Source organism: Diabrotica virgifera, chromosome 10, assembly GCF_917563875.1.
Source record: "Diabrotica virgifera virgifera chromosome 10, PGI_DIABVI_V3a".
In the NCBI taxonomy this organism is placed as follows: Eukaryota; Metazoa; Arthropoda; class Insecta; order Coleoptera; family Chrysomelidae; genus Diabrotica; species Diabrotica virgifera.
This window is the reverse complement of record NC_065452.1, coordinates 7,066,705-7,091,958: the sequence shown is the minus strand read 5'-3', so window position 1 is coordinate 7,091,958 and position 25,254 is coordinate 7,066,705. Positions and strand designations below refer to the sequence as shown.

Genomic DNA, 25,254 nt, shown 5'->3' with positions numbered 1-25,254 from the left:
CAGAGCGTGAAAGGCGACTTTTTATCTTATATTATATATTTATAATTACCGATTTAATATTACTACTAAAAATAACATCCAAGAGCTATTCCAGGTCAAATCAACACACTTTGAATTAATTTTTTTCCTGACCTATTTAGATTTTAATAAAATTTAGAGTATTCATAGTGGATGATTAGATGAAGAAAAATACAAAATTTTAAATTTTTATCTAAAGCCGTTTCCGAAATATGGTTATGTAAAGTTTCCCAAAAAGGTCCAAAACACCGCGACAATATTTTATTGGAATGGTTATAGAAGCAGAAGCCGACCTGATTGAGCTAGAATGCTGGGAGAGGTGACATTTAGCAGCATTTTGAAAACTCTTTACAGTGATAATATATACAGCATGATGCTACGATAAACAAGTTTTTCTCAAAAAAAAAAAATATATTTTGTTTAAGTTTTTTTCCAAAAAGTACATAATTTAAAATTTTCATAATATTCCTACAAATACATAGTACTGTTGTTAATAACATATAAAAATTTTATCATGGGATCGTGATAGGTTCAACATAAAAAAAATAAATTTCACACATACAGTATGGTGCAAATGAAAGGAATAAATTCGTAATGTCGCAAGTTGTAACTTTAAGGAAAAATCCCGAAACAAGTCGATTTTTATTTTTAAATTGTAATTTTTTGGCATATGTATCATACTAGTGACGTCATCCATCTGGACGTGATGACGTAATCGATGATTTTTTAAATGAGACTATAGGTCGTGTGTTAGCTCATTTGAAAGGTTATTCGATTCTCTATTCAGTAATATAAACAATAATATAATTATTTATACAGGGTGGCAAAAACTTTTTTTAAATAAATTAATTGACAAAAAAGAAGACTGTATGTAATTTATTTAATTTAAAATATATTTTACTGTTGCCATAAACAGACAAATTACATACATTCTTATGTATGTAATTAATTCCTTTTATTTGCACCGTACTGTATGTGTGAAATTTATTTTTTTTATGTTGAACCCATCACCATCCCATGATAAAATCTTTATATATTATTAACAACAGTACTATATATTTGTAGGAATAAGTATTATGAAAATTTTAAATTATGTACTTTTTGAAAAAAAAACTTAATCAAAATTCAATTTTTTTGTTTGAGAAAAACTTGTTTATCGTAGCATCATACTGCATATATCACTGTAGAGAGCTTTAAAAATGCTGCAAGATGACACCTCTCCCAGCATTATAGCTAAATTAGGTCAGCTATAACCATTATAATAAAGTATGATCGGGGTGTTTTGGAAAACTTTACATAACCGTTTAAACTCTAACTGATTTCAACATCTTGGTGTCAACACACGCTAGCATCTGTAAATGTACTGTTTTTCCAAACCCTAACTGATTTCAACACCCTGGTATCTACACACGCTAGCATCTGTAAATATGCCACCGGGCCATATACTTCTCACAGTATCTTTCTCTCGAACATACTGAGTTGGGCTTTATCATAGTGATTTTGATTTCTTTGTCTAATAATATCGATGTAATCAATATTTTATTAGCATAGCATGTATGATTCCCACTGGAAATTTGCTACTTACCGAATTCTCATTGATTTCTGTGCCCATACAGGGTGTTTCATTGGGAAACGGAAATACTTTAATGGTGAATAGAGGTCACCGAGCCGGTTCTAGATATAGTACATTTTTTGCCCTACCGACTTTTATAACCGAGTTGCAGGGTGTTTTATCGATTTTGCCCATTTCTTTCCATAACTTTAGAACCACCCTGTATATTTTCTTGATATTTGGTACACATATGTCTCATTCAAAACCCAAACGACCGACATACTAACCATAAGAAAAATCCAGGTCCGGATTAACAAAAAATTATAAAGTAATTGTGACCTTAAAACAACACCCTGTATATTGAAATTTTGAAAATCTGTTTGCATATTTGAAAAGAGAACAAAAAAGTAAGTTTAATGGTTCGCTTCAATTTTTCGGCCAGACAATTTTATGACTTTCATTTTGAAATTATATTGAATTTTTTAAGAACTTTGACACTAAAAAGCAGATATTATTAACTTTTAGTTATAAATTATTAAAGTGAATGAATAAATATTAATTTTTAAAATAATCAATACTTATTTACCACATTGCAACGACCCAATTACTAATGACAAGAAAAATCCAGGTCCGGATTAAGAAAAAAATATAAAGTAATTGTGACCTTGAAACAACACCCTGTATATTGAAAATTTGTTCGTGTATTTTAAAAGAGCATAAAAACTGCGTTAAAAGGTGCATGTCAAATATTTACGCAGATAATTTAATTACGGCAATTTTAAAATCATATTGATTAATTCTGTCAAGGTCACAAGAAGCTACCAGAAAAATGAAGAACAATCCCAATGTACTTAGAAAATCGATTCGAAATATTTTAAAACGAGCAAGGAAATGCATCGAACAAAATGGCGGACATTTTGAGCAACTGTTATAGTTCAAATATTTTTAATTTATGGTAAATTGTTGTATTATAACGAATTTTTGTTTTATTAGATATAGCAGTTTTTTTAATTCTTTACTAAATCATTAAAATATCCCAATTCTCGCAATTCTAATTTTTAATGATGTGCATACAGCTACAAATACAGAGAATCCATGAAGCCAGCGCAGCGTAGTAAATAAGTATTTTTAAAATAAGTATTGATTCATTAACATTAAATTATTAAAAGTTAATAATACCTGGTTTTTAATCTCAGAGTTCTTTAAAATTTCAATATAATTTCAAAATTGATGTAATTAAATCAATGGTGAAAAAATTATAATAAGTCTTTAATCACAGTTTTCATGCTCTTTTAAAATGGGCAGACAAATTTTTAAAATTTCAATATACAGGGTGTTGGTTCAAGGTCACAATTACTTTGTATTTTTTTCTTAATACGAACCTGGATTTTTCTTGTCATTAGTAAATGGGTCGTTCCAATGTGGTAAATAAGTATTGATTATTTTTAAAATGAGTATTTATTCATTAGCTTTAATAATTTATAACTAAAAGTTAATAATATCTGCTTTTTAATGTCAAAGTTCTTAAAAAATTCAATATAATTTCAAAATTAAAGTCATAAAATTGTCTGGCCGAAAAATTGAAGCGAACCATTAAACTTACTTTTTTGTGCTCTTTTCAAATATGCAAACAGATTTTCAAAATTTCAATATACAGGGTGTTGTTTTAAGGTCACAATTACTTTATAATTTTTTGTTAATAAGGACCTGGATTTTTCTTATGGTTAGTATGTCGGTCGTTTGGGTTTTGAATGAGACATATGTGTACCAAATATCAAGAAAATATACAGGGTGGTTCTAAAGTTATGGCTTAGGAAAGAAATATGCAAAATCGATAAAACACCCTGTAACTCGGTTATAAAATTCGGTAGGGCAAAAAATGTACTATATCTAGAACCGGCTCAGTGACCTCTATTCACCATTAAAGTATTTCCGTTTCCCAATGAAACACCCTGTATATGTGAACGCATCCACACATTTAATGGTATAGTTGTCTATTGCTATATTACCTATTTTCATTGTCAGGTGTTCTTTTGGCGGTCATGTACTTTGTTTTGTTTATTTTAATTGCCTCAAAAACTAGGTTAAACAGCATGGTTGATAATGCCTCTCCCTGTCTCACTCCCACATTGATGTCAAATAAAGGATGAGTTAGTCCTCCATCTACTCTAACTGCGACTTTTGAACCATGTAACGTAATTTTTATGTGAGGCTAATTAATTTTTTAGGTATACCTAAATTACGAAACTTTTCAACATTTTGCCTGTTTTTACACTATCAAAAACTTGTTTAAAGTCTATACATATTATATATAGTTCTATGTTGTCTTATTCATAAGCTTTTTCTTATATCGTTCTTAGTGTCAATAGTCTGTAGTTGCTCTATTTCAGGCGCGGATCCAAGGGGGGTCAATGGGGTCAATTGCCCCCTCCTTGAGACTTCGCCTGGTGTCGCCTTTTTTTAAGAAAGAGATAATTACGATTGAAAATAAATAGTGAGTTTTGTGTCCTGTTGACAACTCAATAACGGAATGTAAGAAAACATAATTCTTTCTCCAAAGTACGTGTTCTCGGTCTTACTGTATGGTGTCGAGTCTTGTACTGTGAATAAAATCGATCTACTACCTAAATCGCCTTGAGGCTTTCGAAATGTGGTTCTATAGAAGAAAAAGTATCTTGGGTGATTGAAGAATATTCAAAACTCCACAATACTAGAACGTCTCAGCAAGACTACTGAGATTATAGAAGGCATCAAGAAGAGAAAAGTGGAGTATATTTTGGACATGTAATGAGAAGTTTCAAATATAGGTTGCTGCAAAATATTATGCAAGTGAAAATAGAAGGCAAACGCAGTCCAGGACGAAAAAGCACTTCGTGGTTGATTTAGGGTGGCAGTGAATAAAATTAAGATAGCTATGATAGTAACCAACGTTCTGAAAGGACATGGTAGGTACATGAAGAAAAATAAAGTAACAGCCCATACCGAAAGAGAATCCTGCGTACGCGAGTGACGAGAAAATTTTTATTTCATTGCCCCCTCCTTGCAAGGTTGCTGGATCCGCCGTTGCTCTATTTGGTCTGAATCCATTTTGATAATCACCAATCATACTTTCGTAGTATTCTAACAATCTATTAGTAGACATTACCAAAAAGAATTTTGTATATGTACTACATTTAGTAATGTAATTGGCCTATAATTCTGAAATTCCCTCTTATCTCCTTTCTTATATATTGGCTGTATGTATAATGTCAACTGCCCATTCCTCCGGCTACTCCTTGGTCCATATTAATGTTATTAGATAATTAATTCTTCCGCAGAGTTAAGAGCCTGCATGTTTAAATAACTCCATAATAACCGAAATTCCGTCCGCTACTGACACTTTATGGTTTCTTCATTATTTGAACCACTTCTTGATAACTCTGATTCTCAATGTGCTGCTCCGCATAATTTATTGTATAATCTAGTGTCTATCTCCTCATAATTTCTTGTCTCGTTTTGTTCAGTGTCATTGTCTGCATTTAGGTTTTCTTCGAAGTATCCTTTCCATGGGTTTATAATTTTTTGCTTCTCTGTTAGTAGTTCTCCGTTTTTGACTTTTTTTTGTGTACTTGTTTTTTCAAAGCTTCTCTTTTTTTCTGCATATTCTCGTCGCTTGTATTCTCTTTTCCTCATAAATTTCCCTGATAAATAATTAAAGGGGAATTTTATCATAAAAATAGTTTATAATGGGATGAGAAATAAAACAAAATATTAATTATATATGCGTGATTATATTTTAAAATTTATGTTTAATATGAAAATATTCGTAGCATTTTATAATTTTCTTAAATTATATTACAAAGTTAAAGAAGTAGGTAACATTTACATTAAATCGAAATATATTTCATAACTAAAATGTGGTTCACAAAAATAAATGACAATGGAACAAAACACCTTAACAACAGGTAGGTATGTTATTCACCTCTCTTAAAATTTAAAGCTCAAAATACCTTTATTATATAAATAAAAGCACATCAGACATACAATAAAGTTATGTTAGAATGGATCAACCATACTCCATTCCACCCTCCGTGGGCCAATAACACTAGAGCGTGAAAGGCGACTCTTTATTTTATATTATATAAAATAACAACTATAACAAATTAACGATTTAATATTGTACCATTACAAATAACAACATTCAACTGAAATGCCATGTCTTAAGTTTGGCATAAGTAAATAGGAGTTTTTACTGTTTTTTATTTCTTACATTTTAAAGTGTTGTGAGTGGTGCGCACCATATGCCACTTCAAACCGGCACTTTAAACTTTTCAGTATATATTATATACCTCTAGATATATTTGTATAATAACATCCCATTACAACAAAATGGTACTTCCACGAAGTTGGAAATCCAAATAAAGTATATGTTAAGACGGTATTGTACAACTATATGTCATATAAATCGGGTTCGTTGATACTATATGTGACATGGGATGATGATTAGGGTGAGACGAACCACAGATAAATAGATAAAATAACATAGTCAAAGTTCACTAAAAGTTAAAATTAACTGAAATGTACGTGTTTCACAACATTTGTCCAAATAACATCTATTTACTCTAAATAATCGTAAATACAAACAAAATCACTAACTTGAAATAAACATACCTTTTTTGTACAGCTACTAAAAGGGTATTGTGTAATCTACTAGGAAGAACAATATCAATAATTAAAAATAATGGCGTGGCTGATGAAATAAAACAGGAGTATGAATAAGGTGTGAAAAAGAAAAGTAAAAATACCAAAAATAAGCATTTTAAACATGATTTTTCTTAACTCCAGCAATCCATGTTTTGTCCTCAGAAAAATGGACTAAATAAGATACAAGATGAATATTTTCCATTCCATAAACAAGAAGCATAATTTCCTCTTAAACCAACTTTCAATAGGTGCTTTAGCTAACAGTGCCACCAGTAAACATTTTCCTAATAAATTGCATAAAATAAAATTAGTTTTTATGATGTACCATATTCTCAGTGATTGTTATGCTGTCTTTATAGTCTGGAAGACTTACTACTTTGTATATTTAATTTGTCTTATTAACAATATACAATCGATTCAAAACTAATTGAAAAAGACAAAGATACTTGAACGAGAAAATGGAGTTATTTGGACTAAGGGTGCAGTAGTGAAACACATATACTTGTTTGCCACAATCGTTCTGCTAGGAGCTCTTGTTCAAATAAATAAAACAAAGTAGTAACAGATAAGATATGCTCAGTATAGCAGATCAAATGTTGCTTTCAGGAACGTGTTGTCAATATCAGAATGCTCATTTTTCCAATCTAATCCGAATGTGTGCTGTTCGGAGATTAGATTTTCAAATATCCAAATTATTCTAAATGAGTGCAACAAACTGTAACACATTCATATACAGAAGTTTGCATTTCCCATTGCAGTCAAAATCATTAAAAAATATATATTGAAAATGCTTATATCTGCTATGTACATCCATTTTCCACAAGTGCACAAACATAGAAATGAGGTAGATTGTAACAATTTTATTATCTGTAGAAATTTCACAGATAAACATTGCTTAAAGTACGAATTTTAAAATCTATAAGGCATATTGCCTGTTCTACCACTTGACCAGTAGAAATACGATTCATAAACGTTATTTTATTTTTTATACACCCAAATTTTAATCAACCAAACTAATATCAATCGTCGAATTGGATGCGAACTTCTAATTTTAACGCTAAATTTGTTTGTGACATCCCATCGAGCAGATCAATCCTATCTTCAATAATTGTTCTGTATATTTGTCGGTCTGTCATCTGGTTTACTTTTTGAGTGCTTTTTCTTCTTCCCTTTTTACATTTTGATTTCATTTCCGTGTTCAGGCTTGTGTCAGTATTTATTTGGAATAACCATACTTGTTTGGATATTTCTGTGCGTTTTGTAATTTACTTATTATTCATTTTTTGTTTATAAAATTGGTCATTTAAAAAAATAGTTGTTCTTGTTTTCCAAGGTCAACTAATTGTTGCATGAAAGATAACATATTTTCGCATACCTAGAGGACCAAGATACGTTTTTCCACTGGCCTGTAATGGTGGAGTTGTACAAAAACAGTCTCTTAATTTGTTTTTGCAGCAACTGTAAGTTTATAAAAAATTTAAGATTACTATTTATATTGGAAAATAATTAAACATTTTTCTGATAGTTTATGTGTTTCAGTTTTAATTTAGAACAATTTTTTTAACTTTTGATTCTTTCTGATTTGACATGTTCCGTCATTTCGAAAATCCGATACGGAGTAGGTGTATAAATGTGTGCGTGAATGGGCCAGAAAAACAGGCCACTTCCAAGACACATACAAAAATACTGTCATGTATATTAGTATTTGTACCTAAAGATTCTACAACACATTAAAACCATTTCACTGAACAAATACTAGGGTAGACAAATTTTAACAGACTCATCCACTACAACAATGCGCAGGTAGACAACTACACTGACCCGCAAAAATAACCGGACACAAATTAACGCAAATTTCCTAAATCTGTTGTCCGATTTGAGAGATTTTTTAATATGTTATATTGTCTTATTTTTTTAAGAACGTCGCTGTAATAGTGTTGTTGCTAGACAGTTAAATTGTCATTGTATACCGGCTGTGTAGGTACCAATCAAACTGTGTTTTTTTTAAAGTTCGTAACAGCCTGTGGAATATTCTAGCATTTATAAAATACCGAAATTAAAACCCAACTATAGCCTCAGGTTTTCTTAATATTTTGTTTTTTGATTCATTCGCTTATGTTGGATAATAAAAAAAGTTAGGTACTTTAACAACTAGCCATGCTTTTCATCAATATATTCTCATTTTCTGCTTAGTTTAACAAACAAGCCTAAAATAGGCTATGAGAAATAAACAATTTGAGAAAAATGTCAAATTGTTAATTTATTAAATTGTCAAATATCGGCTATGTACCTTTCACTTTTTAAAGAAATGCCACGTAAAGGAACACGATCTGCGCGTGCTGTTAAAGAAGTTTCTCCCCAAACCGTTGTAGACCCTCCATTAAATAAAGTCGTTCTGTACATATGTTACACTTGGCGTAACGCTCTATTGGTCTCGGATTACTCTTAAACGTCGATTGGAACTATAGAGGCCAAATCTGGATTCATCTGTAAACAGAACGTTTTCCCAGTGGTCATTATTCCAGTTTACGTGTGCTTTGGCAAATTGCAATCTATCTCTGCGGTGGTTTGCAGTTGATCCTGTAGCTGATCTTCGAATACGCAAGTCATATGCTACAAGACGTCTCCGGTTTCGCCCGCGGTTTCAATGCGGGGTTGGATATTATTAAGTTCCGTTAAAAGATTCCTTGACGTGCTGAATCGTTCTTTTAAAGCACATAATCTAATAAAATGGTCTTGAACCACCGTAGTAACTCGAGATCTACCTTGTCCGGGACGTCTGCTGTAGTCGTTCATTTCTGTAAAGCGTTGAACAATACGGGAAATTGATGTATGTGAAACTTCTAACCTCCGACCGATAGCATGGTAGCTAAGTCCTATGTTCGCTATGTAAGGTCACTGCTTGAACACACTCATCGCGGGTCAAATTCCTTGCAGCGCGTTCCATTTCCACCAAACAACAAAAAAATTACGGACTTATTTTAAGAAAACCTGCAGTATAGTTGGGTTTTAATTTCAGTATTTTATAAAAGCTAGAATATTCCACAGGCTGTTGCGAAGTTTGAGAAAAAACACAGTTTTATTGGTACACCCGGTATACAACGACAATTTACCTGTCTAGAAACAACATTATTACAGCAACATTCTTAAATAATAAGGCTATAACATATTAAAAAAATCACTCAAATCGGACAACAGAATTAGAAAATTTGCGTTAATTTCTTGGAGAAGTGTACATTGGTGTCCGGTTATTTTTGCGGGTCAGTGTATAAGCTGACTTTTACTCAGATCAAAATGTAGTTTTAACCAGAAATAGTTCCAAGGTGTATATACTTAGTTGGAAGTGTTCAAAACTGGAATAAGAACCTGTTCAATATATGTTCAGATATCTTTACAAAAATCCGTTCAAAGCAAGGAAAAAGAATAAATGCCAATGGATTCGATCATGTATTAGTAACTTTACATAATACGTGAAAATATACAATTGAGAAGAACTTTGGCTACCTAGCATTCTAGCGAATTCTGAAGATGGATTGAGCCAAATATTTCAATCAACTGAACACATGATGCAGGTCTCATGATAGATCGTGGAAAAACAATTTTGGTAATACATAGATCTTACAAGAAGCAAAACCAATTACGAAAATCTAAGGACGTAACTTGAAGACCTAAAAAAATGGAGTGGCATGAGAGAATTCATTAAATTTGTGGTTTCTGCATCAGACTAACAATCGATCAAGGAGAGCCATCAAAGATATATTTATCGGATAGAAAATTCCTGGCTTCTACGTATTATAGAGGAGACACTGCTACAGACCAGAACAGAGAAAATGCTATTATGAAAAAAATTTTTTGAAAAATTGGATTGAACACTGAATCACCTTAAGAATAACTATATTCATAGCTCTATTCAAAATGAATCACTTTATTTACTAACAGCGCATAGTTGTATTGTTCCTGTAATCTGCGAACATTTTTCTAGACAGGGGTGGAAATATGTTAAATACCAAGAATGATACGAAAATTATAATTATTTAGAATATATAGTTGGTGTTCTACGTGGTGTATATATTTTGTTTTTAACATATAAATACCTCTGTGAAACGTCAACGTACCATTGAGCCCACCCACCCTGTTTATTGATTGAAAATGGAGTCAAACTTTTATCTGTAAGTACTTCTATATATCTACTTATGTATTATCTTTTAACTTTTAATTTTGGAATGAAAGTACTTTATTCCATAGTAACATTGTATACCTAATTATAGTAAAAAATGGTCAATACAAATGAGTCACTCCCTTACAAATCAACACAACCTATACACCATTTATTATTTTTATGCAATTAGAAAATAACTGCACTTTCTTGAGGATAGGTAATATGGCATATACAAAAACCTATTTTGTTAATCTCTCGATTTCTAACACGCTTATGAAAAGGTTTTTTATTTATGAAATATTCTGATTCAGAAATATCTTGATAACCGGATCAAATTAAAATCACCTGAAAATTTAACGACCAAAGCTGCTATTGAAAAATCCTTTAATGTTGATGCAGAATGTGAGAAGAACGTGCTGCAATCTGGGCACCCCAATCGAAGACGAAATATTGTACAGGATACACTTCGCTGACGACCAAGCCATTCTAGCTAAAGACGAGAGTTATATAGACTATATGCTTAGAAAACTGGAAGAGGAGTACACTAAGTGAGGCCTCACAATTAATATACAAAAATCCGAATACTTAGTTGCAGGAGAAAAACCAGAAAGCATAAAAATGGAAATGGGAACTATAAAATCAACTGAAACCTCCAAATCCGTGGGAGTTCAAATAACATCAAAAAGGGAAATAAATCAAAGAATCAAATCAAAAATTAAATCCATGGAAATAATCTATTAGAGACGACTCACTAGATTTGATAGGGCGAGAAAGGAAGATATTCAGAGAAAAATAAAAATTGATCTAGACATAATAGAGACAATTGAAGCCAAAAGACTCAACTGGTATTGACACCTGCAAAGAATGCCTGAAAATAAATGGACAAAAAAGATATAAAATTGGAGTCCGTCCACTAGAAGAAAACGAAGTAGACCAAGACGGTCCTGGAAAGATGTCGAAGATGCAATGTCCGCCAGAGATTTAAAAACTGAAGATTTCTTCGACAGAAAACGCTGGAAATGGTGGTTCAGATGGTTTCACCATCCCTACAGAAAAATGCATTAGAACATGATGCATAGAATAGAATTTATTCAATCAAATATACAAAATTTCTTTCGTTTTTGACAAGTCAAAAGAATACGTACATTAACAAAATTTTGACAAAATTTAAAAGTTAAATATTATAATAATGAAGAGTTAAATAATGACGTTGGGAGTAGGTCCGTTGGTAGTATTCCCAAAAAACTAAGATACACGCTTATAAAATTATGGTGGTATACGACTCGTGATGATTTTGATCGCAGAATATAATTTTCTGAAAGTATAATGCTAAAGGTAAATATGGTCCATTTTACAAACAAGAGACTTTTTCTCGTAGATTAATTTTAAACGGCCATTTTAATGAAAACAATTGCATATATTGGAGCGATACGGAACCTAGAACGTACAAACATATATTATAAGGATCATGAAAAATTGAAAAAATGTAAACGGTGCAAATTAACAAAAGTTTTTTTGAAAACTTTTATTTTTTGTAGACCTAGCAGAAATCGTTATATTAGCAAATTAAAATATTTTGTGTACACAATGTATATATTATTTTTTATTATTATTATTTGTTTCAATATTGTCATCAGCAACTTTATCGTTTATCTAAATATTCTGTTGTTTTTATTTTCTTGGTAATGTAATTTGTAGTTTTTTAATTGTTCTTATATTCGGAGAGACTGTTTAATGATCTCGATATTATTCAATTAGGAAATTGTTTTTATGCATTTATGATGAATCTGTATTTTAATTATAAATATGAATAGTGTTGTGTTGACTTGGGGTAGAGCGGCTGTAGACTGAATTGGTAGATTGTGGGGTTTCTAAGTACCATCGCCGCAACCATGAAATTTGGACGCAACCTGTTGGTCTGGCACGCCATTATCACAGCTTATTATATACTATTTAATATTATTCATAGTACTTTACAGCTCTTAATATATGAAGTACATATATAAGTAATTACAAAACAAAATATTTGATGAGAGCATAGTGCAGCAGTAGCACTTAGCACCTCATGTGATACGTTACATTACACGTTTACAGGATAATAAGAATCATGTAATGTTGAATCACACTGTAACTATAATTATTAATCTTATAATACATTCTATGTATAGGTACAACGTGCTGTTAAGTTTAAAACTACTCACCTTAGATAACCGTCGACAAGCATTATATGTATATTAATCATTTTTAAGAAATTTTATTTCAATCGACAGGCCGAGAAACAACCCCGTAACACTCCTTATGGAAAAGTGGCCCGGTCAAATTTAACGAAAGTTCGATCAATGATAGTTCTCAGAGCGCAGATTAAAAAAGATCATGGGAGCTAGGTCTGAAAAACTATTATTCTGAAGCTACAGCCTTCTGAAGTTATTGGATTCAGGTGCTCGGTTTACGTTAAGTGCACTAATTTACGGTCAAGTTAACGAAAATATTTATTATTGAAAGAAGATAAACTCATTTTCTTCATGCATATTTATGTGTTTATGAATTCGTGGTCAAAAATAGATGCATCACATTTTAGTCTTCAGAAAACCTGAGAAAGGTCCTCAGAAAACTGAAGAAATGCAGAAAAACTGAAGAAAATGTGCTGTTATAGCGACATAAGAATTATCATGTTTTCATAAATGCTTCACACTCATCCAATACTGGTTCGAATCTAGTTGTGTCATAGCTCCTTGTATTTGATGATCTTTTTTCTACAAAATCTAAAAGAAATTGTCGATGCAGCAAGTGCCAGTGCGACCGTTCTTCATTTTTTTAAATTATGATTCAGCGTTTTTTTAAAAATCAAATGGTGCTGTTGCTGACATCAGGTTAATATTATGCATGCGTGAAACCGTGAGAAATCTTGTGCGACTCTAGCAGCACTTGTTATGGTTGTTCCCCAGTTTTCTAAAGGCGCTTTATTAGCAGTGGCGGATCTAGATATTTTCCTTGGAGGGGGGGCGGTACCTTTTAATGAAACACCAACCAAACTATAACCAAAAGATAAACCCAAACTACATAAAAGGCATAGATAATAACATGTGCAATAAATTCCCTAACTGTTGAGTTAATTGGGTTGTATTTGTTTGTCTGTAGTTTAAGTTTCATGCCAGCTAATATGTTTTAACAATTTTTTCTTTAATTCTGGAGCGTATTACGGGGGAAATTCCCCTATTCTCCCCGATCTGCCACTGTTCAGTTGTTTTCTAAAGATAAGGCGGAATTGCAGCTATGCCGGTATTGGATAAGCATGAAGCATTCATGAAAACATGATAATTCTCATGCCGCTTTATAGCAGCACATTTTCTATCGCACTTCTCGAGTTTTCTGAGGACTTCTAGGAGGTTTTCTGAAAACTAAAATGGAATGCATCCATTTTTGACCACGAATTCATAAACACACAAATATGCATGAAGAAAATGAGTTTCTCTTCCTTTAATATTAAATATTTTCACTTGACCGTGAATTAGTGCACTTAACGTAAACCGAGCACCTGAATCCAATAACTTCAGAAGGATGTAGCTTCAGAATAATAGTTTTTCAGACCTAGGTCTCATGGACTTTTTTAATCTATGCACTGAAAACTATCATTGACCAAATTTTCATTAAATTTGACCGGGGCCACTTTTCCATAAGGAGTGTTGCGGGGTCTTTGAAACGGTCAAATATGTATCTCTTAAAGCTACCTATAAAGACGTATATGCTTTGTGTTAAAAAGGTGGGTGGTTTTAAATGCAATGCACGACGTACAAATTTGTGTTGCCTAAATTTCACTTGATCTATCTACGGTTTTATTTTATATTAGACCTAGATTACAACATGATGAGGGTGGGGAGAAGCAGTATTTGTCGGGTAGGAATGGAAAACTAATATGATGAAGGTACTTTCACGTGAATCATCGTCCTGTATATACCGTTTCTCCCAAATATTTGGCAAATAACATCTGATTCGGTATCTAGTGTTAAAAATTAAGACGAACCGCTGTCCCCGATGGAAGGAAGCGACTTGGGGACGGCAGCCCGCACATTTTTTTTTATATATTTATATATGTATATTTCAGGACGAGAACAAGCAGACATTACAGCAGTTGCCAAAGGGAATGGCTCAAGGGGAATGCTCGCTACTGCCCGATTCCACTGTAAGTCCGCGCATCCTCGTCAGTCGTGAGACCCCAGAATAGAAGTCCCACTTATATAGGCACCTAAATTTAATTTATGAGTGAACTGTTGAACACTCATTTATTGCTAATCTTGTAGTCCATATTGACAGCACGCCGTATCCTGCTTTTTTCTGGTTTTCAAAGTGTATAACAAAAACGAAAAATAAACAAATAATAAAACACCGACCAATAGCGTTTAACAAATATCGGATGTTTAATGACAGCTGCAATTTTAGATAAGGACGACAGTACATAATTCCAGTATCGTGGGTACTCTACTAACTAGCTTCTCTCCGTATATAACTTAACCACAGTCTGTTATTAACTATACAGATTAATGTCTTTTCTCCTCTAGTAAATTAAACCATGACTGTGGAGAAGAATGAAGGAGACAGGTTAATAGGAGATGAAAGGGAGTCAAAGGACGGTAAGGATTGGGATGAGTAAAACCAGCTGAAGAGCAGGAACGCTGCTGCCATTGCGCCCGCGTTAGCGCCGCGGAATAAAACGCACTGCTGCAGTATTAACAGTAATAGTAATAATAAAAGTAGGACTAATAGGACGGGGATAGGAAGCTAAACGGCTGTCTCCGTGTGGCTGTGGGACGATAATCGCTCCACATCTATTTCTGGTATCGTCAATTCATCTGGGATGTTATCGGCATATTCAATGGAAGAAGTTTGAGACAACCTCTTAGATAAAGTCGTCTGTTTGCGAAGTACCTCTGCTAAGGAAGTATTGCTGTGTTCACCATACCGAGCATCTAGGCCCTGTCGGAAAGCATTAACTACTCGGATCTGAAATTAACAAGAAACACCAAAACAAATAGAATTAAAAAATAGAACATTCCCAAGAAAGTGACGAGCTGTTAGCACATTCAATACTAGAGGGTGCTATAATTTATAGCTCCAATACCGGTTCTTCGTGTGCTTTCTCTATTAACGCATTGATCTCAAATAACATGCTACTTTTTTATTATTATTTTTACATTATTTCTAACCCTTTACTGAACATATTTATTCTATCATTTAACCAAATGAATTCAATATTTTAATATTTTCCTTACATTTTTTACTCGATCTGATTTGCATTATCTACTGTACAGATACAGAAATCATAAAGTAATCAGACTAGCAGATCATAATATTTATTTCATGCTTGACACGGTAAATTACACTATTTTGCAGAAACAATTAAATTTTATAGAGTTATACCTTATTTTTCATGAAATTGATTCAGTTGATCAATCGCGAAGATGGCCTAAATAGTAAGAATCGGTATCATATTGCAAGTAAGTACAATCTATGTTCCAAAATAACTCTTTGCTCTTGATCTATTATGATCACTGTTAGGTATGTAAGTTGGTAGTTTCCAACAATAACAATGCATTAGATCCCCATCAGGAAAATAATTTTTATAGCGGGTAAAACTCACAAATACGTCAACTAAGCTGTAATGGATCCATACTGTGCTCACAAATCAACCACTGGCACATAATAGTCCGGATTTCGCACTTCTTAATAAACTAACTACACAAACAACGCTTGATGAACAATGATTTATGTAAAAAATCCACGAGGAAAATAAATTCCTGTAGCTGGCTGTATACCACAACATTATCACAACATTTCTAAATTCCTTTGTAAAAGGTATATTTAAAAGTCCCTAAAAAGGGTTACAGCACATAACAGAACGTTGTTGGATTACTAAATTCGTCATCACGGCATCAGTGTTAAAATCCAATAGTGTCCATGCTTGAGCCACCAAAATGTTTTGGGTAAAAACCCTTTAAATGTTAAGCAAGTTTTAAAATTTGCTACATAAAGTTAAAATGTTGTGACGTTAAAAATATTCTTGGATTTGACCCAGAGCAACACAGGACTCTTCCCACTTGGTTGCAATGTCCAGAGGAATAAAACCTATCATATTGGACGCTATTACGCCGATAACAGACGGGCGATTGTGGCCGGCCACTCTGTGGATCCACAAAAGTAGTTTACCTTGGGTTCTTATGCGAGCGACTGTGGCCGGCTACACTCGCTCGTCTGGGGAGTGACGGCCACTCTACAAAGAACCCACGGTAAATCATCGGACACTACTTTTGTGGATCCACAACGTAGCGCTGCAGCGTGGTCCGTTTGGTTTGGCTCTTAGACAACTCTATTAGGCAGGCCACACATCAAAGAAACATGAAACATAAAACGTGAACCACGTTTCATGAAAATAAAACAATGCTAAACAAATAGAAGTCCGCATACCAATGAAACGAGTTTGATTCATGCGTGTGAAACATTTTTATCTTCCGAAGGAGCACACCAAAGAAACATGAAACGTGAAACACGTTTCATGGAAATAAAACACTGCTAAACAAATAGACGTCCGTATATCTATGAAACGAGTGTGATTCATGCCCATGAAACATTTTTATCTTCTTGAAACGTGTTTCATGAAATAGGACGTGTTCTATTTTTCGATATCAGTTTCATTGTTTTGAATAATTAATTACGTGCGTAAAATAAATGCCGACCAAGAATTTAATATTGCATTGGTTTCTGTGGTGGAGCAGAACGAAGAGTTCAATTATACCCTGGAGTGGTACTCGAATAGACAAGAAAATATCGTTTTTTTTTAAACCAGGACCCACAATAAAACAATGTAAATGTTTGAATACTCATTCTATAAAATTATTGAAATTTAGCAAGATGATTATTTAATTCGTTTGCAACCAAATATTATGTACTATGGTTATGATTATGATTTTTTGACAGTAATAAAAGAGTTTCCACAACAGCAACGACCTCGTCATCATCACTTTCTATTATTTACTATACAAATTTTATTTTTGTTTGTTTGATTAGTATAATAGTGTAGGCAACAGAGGTTAAACTTCGCAAACTCGACACAAGTCCGGTTTTACTTTTTTTTTTTTGGTATATCAAGGGGTGCTTATTATGAGACTAGCATTTTCTTAAAAGATTTGCCCCGGAACACCCATTTTCATTCCTTTAAAGGGGGTAGGAAAAATCCTACTCCATCAGTAGGGTTTTTTATAAATATATATTATGGTTATTGCAACATCCCTGAGGAAACTACCCTTATCCCTGAAAATAAGTTTGGCGAGCATGTTTTTACGATTTTTTCATTACCTATATATTTTTTTAAACAACGCTTATACAGAATTAAAGACCACTATTTGCTCTACAAATAAGGTCCTATGCATTTTTTTCGTATAAGCAACCATTACGGTACAGTGGCGCCGCAAACCTCAGAAATGCTTTGGCGGGCTCCAGTTTTTGTTTTTTTTTTCGTCACATATTCATTTCATTAATAACACGCTTATGACAAATAAAAAAACACACTGTCTGCTACATATTATGACCTATACATATTTTACTTTCTTTGCACCCTAAAGCCACAGTGGTGGCCCAGAGTAAATTTTTGCATATTTTCTTTATTCATTTTCCTTTTTTTTGGGGTGGTTTCGGGGAAATATGGGGGTGAATTATACAAATTTGTAAATAACACTTGTACATGGCTAATCGCTGAAAGATTTTTTAAGCTAGCATAAGCGGTTCAGATGGTATAAAAAGGGAGTTTTTAAAATTTCAACACCCTGTAATTAAAAAATGGACAATGCCCTTAAATGAAACCTATACCAAAAAATCAGACATTTATTTGTGATTAATTGCCGCTGGGTTGCTTCTTGATTCCCATGTTAGGGAAAAGTAATTTTTAAAACATCTTTTTTAAAAAGTTGTCAACTTTGGCGCGCCACCTCCGCTAAACGGTGTGTGATAGATATATGTCGCGGAATAAATTGTAGGAAATATAGTCCTCTTCATATTTTTATTAAGGAATTTTTTGCAATAACGTACAGGAAGGGCTACGTTTCGCAAAAACCACAAACTACCCCCTTTAAAGGGATGAAAATGGGTGTTCCGGGCGAAATGTTTTAAGAAAAAGTTACGTCTCATTAAAAGCACCCCTTGATATACTACAAAAAAATAAAACCGGACTTTTGTCGAGTTTGCGAAGTTTAACCTCTGTTTCCTACACTATATACAGTATATACCATGAAACGGTTTCGTTCTTCGCAATTTATTTGTTTCATGTTTCACGTTTTATGTTTCACGTTTTTTTGATATTAAAAAGCAATTAAAGAGCGGCGCCGACAGCAACGACCACGTCACTATCCATTGCCGACTATACAAATTTTATTTTTGTTTCATCGATTAGCTTATCACATGAAAAGGTTACTTTTTTAGCCCGGCCGCACATCAAAGAAACATGAAACGTAAATTACGTTTCATGGAAATAAACCACTGCTAAACAAATATATATCCGGCCATTTATGAGACTCTTCTAAAATAAAAATGTGTCATGAGCATGAATCACACTCGTTTCATTAGTAGGCGGACTTTGAGATGTTTTTAGCAGTGTTTTCTTTTCATGAAACATGTTTTTCGTTTCATGTTTCTTTGGTGTGCGGCTTGGCTTACAATTTATTTGTTTCATGTTTCACGTTTCTTTGATGTGCCTTTATAGAGTCCAATATGTGAGGTTTCATTCCTCTGGACATTGCAACCACGTGAGAAGAGTCCTGTGTTGCCCTGGGTTAAATCCAGGAATATTTTCAACATCACAACATTTTAACATTATCTATAGGCGAGTCAATAAAGTACTAAAATCGACCTTACCTCCGAAAAAAAAAACGACAAGACGGATCTTAATAATTCTTTCTGTATTCGATTCGTGAATGCGCCAGGAAACTGTAACCCCTAGACACGAGATAATATTGTGCATCTCAAACAGACAATAAAAAAAATTCAGAACTCATCAATTATTGGCGGAAATGAGTTCAATTTTGTTACTCGGGAGTTTTTTTTGGTGTCGCTGAAAACGAATACGACGTTGGAAGTGATCTCCGGTAGCACTTGTACCCAGGGTCCTACTGTTTAGCTCCTATTCTTGAGTTTTCGGCAAATTTATTAAGAAATTAGTCAAAAATCATTATTTGGGGGTTTTTGGGGTTCTAGTTGGGACTCTGTGGATCTAGTTATGATGTCGATGTCATCTGCATATTCAATAACTTATACATATTTGTTAAAGATAGTGGCATTTGTGTTAATCTGGGACTCTCGAACTACCTTTTCAAAAACAAGGTTAAATAAAAGACACGATAGCCCATCCCCTTAAGGGATGGGATGAAGGGTTTTAAACGATTGTTCTGGATTCTTAACGGGAGTATACTTTTGTACAATCCGTTGAACAGTACTTTAGATGCTATATTGAGTATGGTGATGCCTCTATAATTATCACATTCCATTATTCTCCCTTTTTGTGAAGTGGACACAGTATGCATAATTTCCAATCTGCGGGTGTTTCTTTCTGTTGCCAGATTTCAGTTAATAATTTATGCATGTTTCAAAATTTTTTCAACGCCCTTTTAGAAAGTTCTGCATGGGGATTATCCGAACCGGGCGCTTTGTTATTTTTTAGTTATAAAATGGCTTCTCTAATTTCTTCTTCGATGGAAAGTGGCTGCAGATCATTTTCATTCATTTGAATCATGGGAGCCTCCATCACATCTTCATGATTACCATTCAGCAGTTCTTTAAAATGATTCGCCCATCTGTTAAGTATCTGGTCCCTATCACTAATTACAGAACCATCCTTATCTTTACATACCACTATTCTGGGTGTGAATTCCTTTTACAGTTGTTTATATTAAAGTATTTTTTGTTATGGTGGTTACCAATCTCGTTTAGAACTTTTTCGTGCCCTTTCTTTTACCTTCTAAACGTTTTTTTCTCTCGTTAAAGGTTTTCATAATCTTCCAGAGTTAATCTCGCTCAGCGCTACTGGAATCCCTTATATGCTTCATTTTTTTTTGTTGGTGTATATTCAATATCACAACGTTCAAAACAGTTCCTCCCCACTCTAAATTTTCCTATGTAGTACTCTTTTTGAGAAAGATGTTTGATTTGTCCTGTATTTCTGACCTAAAGACTTGTCTTTTAAATCCTCTTAATATTTTCCCTACAATCCGGTTATCTACACCTCACGGTAGAAGAGAACCGGATTATATATGTATAATAGTTTCCCTATAATTTTTACAAATAATGTCTATTATAGTTCACCTGTAATTCTTGAAATTTTAGCTCATTAATTAAAGCATGTAGCTAGAATGTAAATAGAACATAATTAATCAAATGCTGGCCAAAGAATAAACATATATACATATATACAGTTCAGGTGAAAAGAGAACTGCATCAGAATTAGCACCTAACCCACATCTGCTCTCATCGTGTTGGATGAAATTAAAGGAAAATACTGATTTCGAAGCAAAGATTTTTGTAAGATCGCCAAGAGCTTCTATGGTATATGGCATTGAATATTGGACAGTTTAAAAAACCAAACGAACGCAGGTTACAAAAAATGAGAATGTTTAGATGGATGATTGGAATGCCAAAAACGCATAACAATTGAAAGCCAACTATATTACTCGCATTTCAGGTATAGCACCTATCAAAAGCATATGATAAGAAATGAAAATCATGTAACATGGGGATATTTGTGTCGGTATGGTTCAAGAGACAAACATATGGAGAAATACAAGTCGACCAAGTATAAAAGATAATACTGAACAGCATTTTGAAAATTATTAATTTCCGACTTATAATCTGTTAGTTTAAAAAAATATTAAAAGTCTTAAGATTTGAAATCAAATTAAACTTACATTTTTATACTATATTTGGCGTAAATTAGCAAATCCGTTGGATCTCTAGTCTCATTACTTACATGATGTCATTTTTTCTAGATAGTAACCTATATTAATAATAAATCAAATATCTACTAATGGGTTTCTAGTATCAATATGCATATATAAACTCTTTATAATACGGTTGCATAAACTTTAGAATACTCAACTAAATAAGAATCTAGAAATCCAAAGTCTTATTCATAGTGAATCTATATACAGTAGACTGATCTATATACAAAATAGATAGAGATGTTTGTTTGCGGTACATTCTGTAGAATTTCTTGAAAACGTTTGACATCAATATTTAAGCTGAATGACAGAAATATATATCTCAGACATATCTTACATGTCATGAATTGAATACTATTGTAAAATAAATGGAGAAAGGTTCTATAGAATATACAGGCATTTACACGTGGACTTATCTCAAAATACCTTGAGTATTTGAGTTAATGTGCGTGAATACCTCCCCCGGTTATTGGTTTTCACCTGTAAGTACATTTAGCAGTTCAGTTACCGTAGCCAACAGACGCTCTGCTTGAAAAAGATACCAACAATAGTACCCAAAATTTGAGATGGATCTACACTCTTTAAAGACACGCTCTAAACGTTAATATTAACTATATTACGTTGTCTCCGATTATACCGAGTACATCTCTAACTTTAGTACTTACATTGGTACATCTCGAACTTTACTTCTATTTCCATATATTCGCCTCCGGGTCTTTGTTAATTAGTAATGTTATATCTTTGCTCCACTTTTTCTTTAATTCCTTTCATATTTTTTATCATAAAATGTAAGGTATATAAATCTATACAGGGTGTTTCATGACTAGCTTATACTACTTATAAATCGCAAACTACTTACACGATATTTATCAAAATTGGTTAATGGGGTTACAGGTTAGGAAGAACTTAAAGAAAATATTTTGACAGACATGTCACTTTCGGTTATACCGGAAGTGAACAGAAACTTTGTTAATTTAAAAAGCAAACCCTGCATATTATTGCATTGTTAGATTCTGCGTAAGATTCTAAATACAATTTGTATAAGATAACATAGGGCAAAACGTTATATTTTTGAGTTATTCAACTTTTTTCAAAAATTTTGACAGATCGAGACTAACTTTTCAAAGTTAACAGCTCATCAATTTACAAACATGTCTTGAAAACCTTTACACATACAGCGTAGGTAACGTTCTTTCAGGAATTTACATCGAAACCGAAGTTCTAAATACAGGATGTTCACTGTTCACCAATGATATGCCATTTCCTTAAACTTCAAACCACAGTAAATAGTCTTTAGGCTTGTGGTATTATGGTTCCCTATACCTAAAGTTAATACTTTTGGAGATAATTGTGATTTAATGTTAAAGGTAAGATATTTATTGTTTTATTTTAGTAGGCCGTTTAGTTTTTTATCTGATCATGCTGCAGAGAGAGAAATTAATGCATTTCGAACTAAAGTTCACAAGCTTCCTTTGTCTTAAGGGGATGGGAATCCAATCTACTACTATTATTTGTCTGCTGCTACTTTTCAAGTACCTCCACATAAAAAAATCTGGAAGTGTTATGTCTGGTGGTCTAGAAGGATACCGGACAGTACCACTGTTGGCTATCCACCGATCTTCAAATGTCTCATCTAAAAAGTGGCTTAGAATTTTTGAACAATGAGAAGGAGCTTGATCGCGAAGAAAAAATTGTTTTCTGAATTCTTGCTGTGATTAGTTCTTTTCGAATTTTGATTTGCCACACCATATATTATTCTTCAAAAATTCATTATCTGCTTAACATTTTATCGTTACAAATTCTGCAAATTCTATTATTTTATTATACTGTGTTTCCTTCAACCTTTGAACTGAGATGTAAGAATAGGGATGAAATTTATGTTAAAATTCGTTGAATAAGCAATTGTACACCAAAATATATCTCACCGCAACGTAAAGACGCTTCGGGATAAGCAACATAGTATCCAAGAACATTGAGTTTGATCATTATTATGAACAATAGGCTTCAATTTGCTGACATTTTGTTGAAAACAACTAAAATGTGTTAAATTTTCAAGTAATCTCTTCATGGTGTCACGGGTGTTATCTTGTAGCAAATATAGAATATGTTCTAGTAATAACTGTCACATTCCCACAAGTATGTATTGAAAGCTAATTTACGCAATTTTCATGGTTTATTTCTAAACGAGCTACTTTTGCCATTTTGTAAAAGTACCATTAACCAGAAATAATGACAATTATGACATATTAATTCACGACATGCTAAAATAAAACAATAGATATCTTACCCTTGACATTAAACCGCAATTATAACCAAAAGTGTAAACTTTAGGTATACAGAACTCTAATACTAGAACTCTTTTTTCATTTAAATTATTAAATATATGGTGTTTCATGTAAAATTATTGACTTACTGAACACCCTGTTCGAAATTCGATTTAGATGTAAACTCCTGAAAAAACGTTACACACTTTTTGTGTGCAAAGATTTTCAAGACATCATGTTTGTAAATGGATGAGCTATTAACTTTGAAAAGTTTGTCTCTATCTGTCAAAATTTTCACAGTATCTAAAGTACAGGAATATACAGGGTGTTCCATTTAAAATAAAAAGTTGTGTTAAAAATGAATAAACATTTTCATTTTGTTGCAAAACGAATCCAAAGCCGTCTCAAATTTCAGTTCGTTCAGAGAACGCTACAACCACTCTGACCGGATTCAAAACTTGTCAGTTTATCATCATACAATGCATATGTAGCTATCTCTGAACAAACTAAAATAATTCAGTGTCTAGAATTTTCGTTAGTTGCAATTTGAGACTAGTAGGCCTAAACTATTTTAGTTTGATCAGAGATAGCTACATTTATGTATTCTCTGATGATAAACTAACAAGTTTTGAAACCGGTCAGAGTGCTTGTAGCGCTCTCTGAATGAACTGAAATATAAGACGGCTTTGGTTTCGTTTTGAAACAAAATGAAAATGTTTATTCATTTTTATTTCTATTAGTTTACTCCTATATGAGTATAAGGGTTCATTTTCCGTTGGAATTTTTCCGCGCTGGACAGGTACGTTATGAATTGCAAATTGTAGAATTTCCTCACCTTCTTTTGCTCCAGCATCCGTTTGGCTTGAATTTTTGAAGCCACGGAGGTGTAACAAGAAAAATGGTCCCAATAAGGTTTTTAATTTAATATTATTTTATTGTATTGAAAACTTGACTTGTAAAAAGTTGCTGTTCACTGCTGGCATAACCGGAAGTAGCATGCCATGCCTGTTAAAATATTATTTTCTTTAAGTTCGTCATAAGTTGTAATCCCAATAAACCAATTTTCATAAATACGGTGTCAGTAGTTTCCGAGATATACAGTGTAAGCTCGTTGTAAAACACCCTGTCTGTTTGTTGTTTTCTACTTATTATTGTTATACTAAACTTCTTATGTTGCTGAACTATGATTATTTTCTTAATTAAGTTTTCATTCCATCTTACAGGCTCCAAAACCTTTAGTTAAATTTGGCAAGAATATGAACAATTTAAAAACTGATTGATAGTTGAATATTATTTCTGTCGATACATCAGTAAAATTGATATTGCGCAAGAAATTCAGCGAACATCTCCGCATTAAACATTTAGCAGTAAATACGAAGAAAACACATTTCTGAAGATACCATGCATCACCAGCATTCTGATTTCATTACATGCTGGCTACCAACTTCTAATATCTAAAACACCAGTATGTAAATCATATATTATAATCATAATCATATAATAATACACATCACAAATTCATTTGGTTAGGTTTTAAAGTTTTAAGGGGAAAAATTGAACACTGCTTTTGTTTCTACTTGGTGAACATATATAGTGGTCTAGTCT

At 32.9% G+C, this 25,254-nt stretch overlaps 1 protein-coding gene across 3 annotated transcripts in view; it reads right to left on the bottom strand.

The window, feature by feature from the left end:
* Nucleotides 1-5,320: 5,320 nt before the first annotated feature.
* The window catches only part of LOC114330054 (plasma membrane calcium-transporting ATPase 2), a 631,040-nt gene continuing 611,106 nt past the window's right edge, over nt 5,321-25,254 (bottom strand). For all 3 annotated transcript variants that reach the window (XM_028279358.2, XM_028279359.2, XM_028279360.2), the window contains one exon: nt 5,321-15,410. In XM_028279358.2, coding sequence (XP_028135159.1) covers nt 15,189-15,410 — 222 coding nt within the window. In that variant the 3' untranslated portion in view covers nt 5,321-15,188. The remainder of the gene's footprint in view (nt 15,411-25,254) is intronic.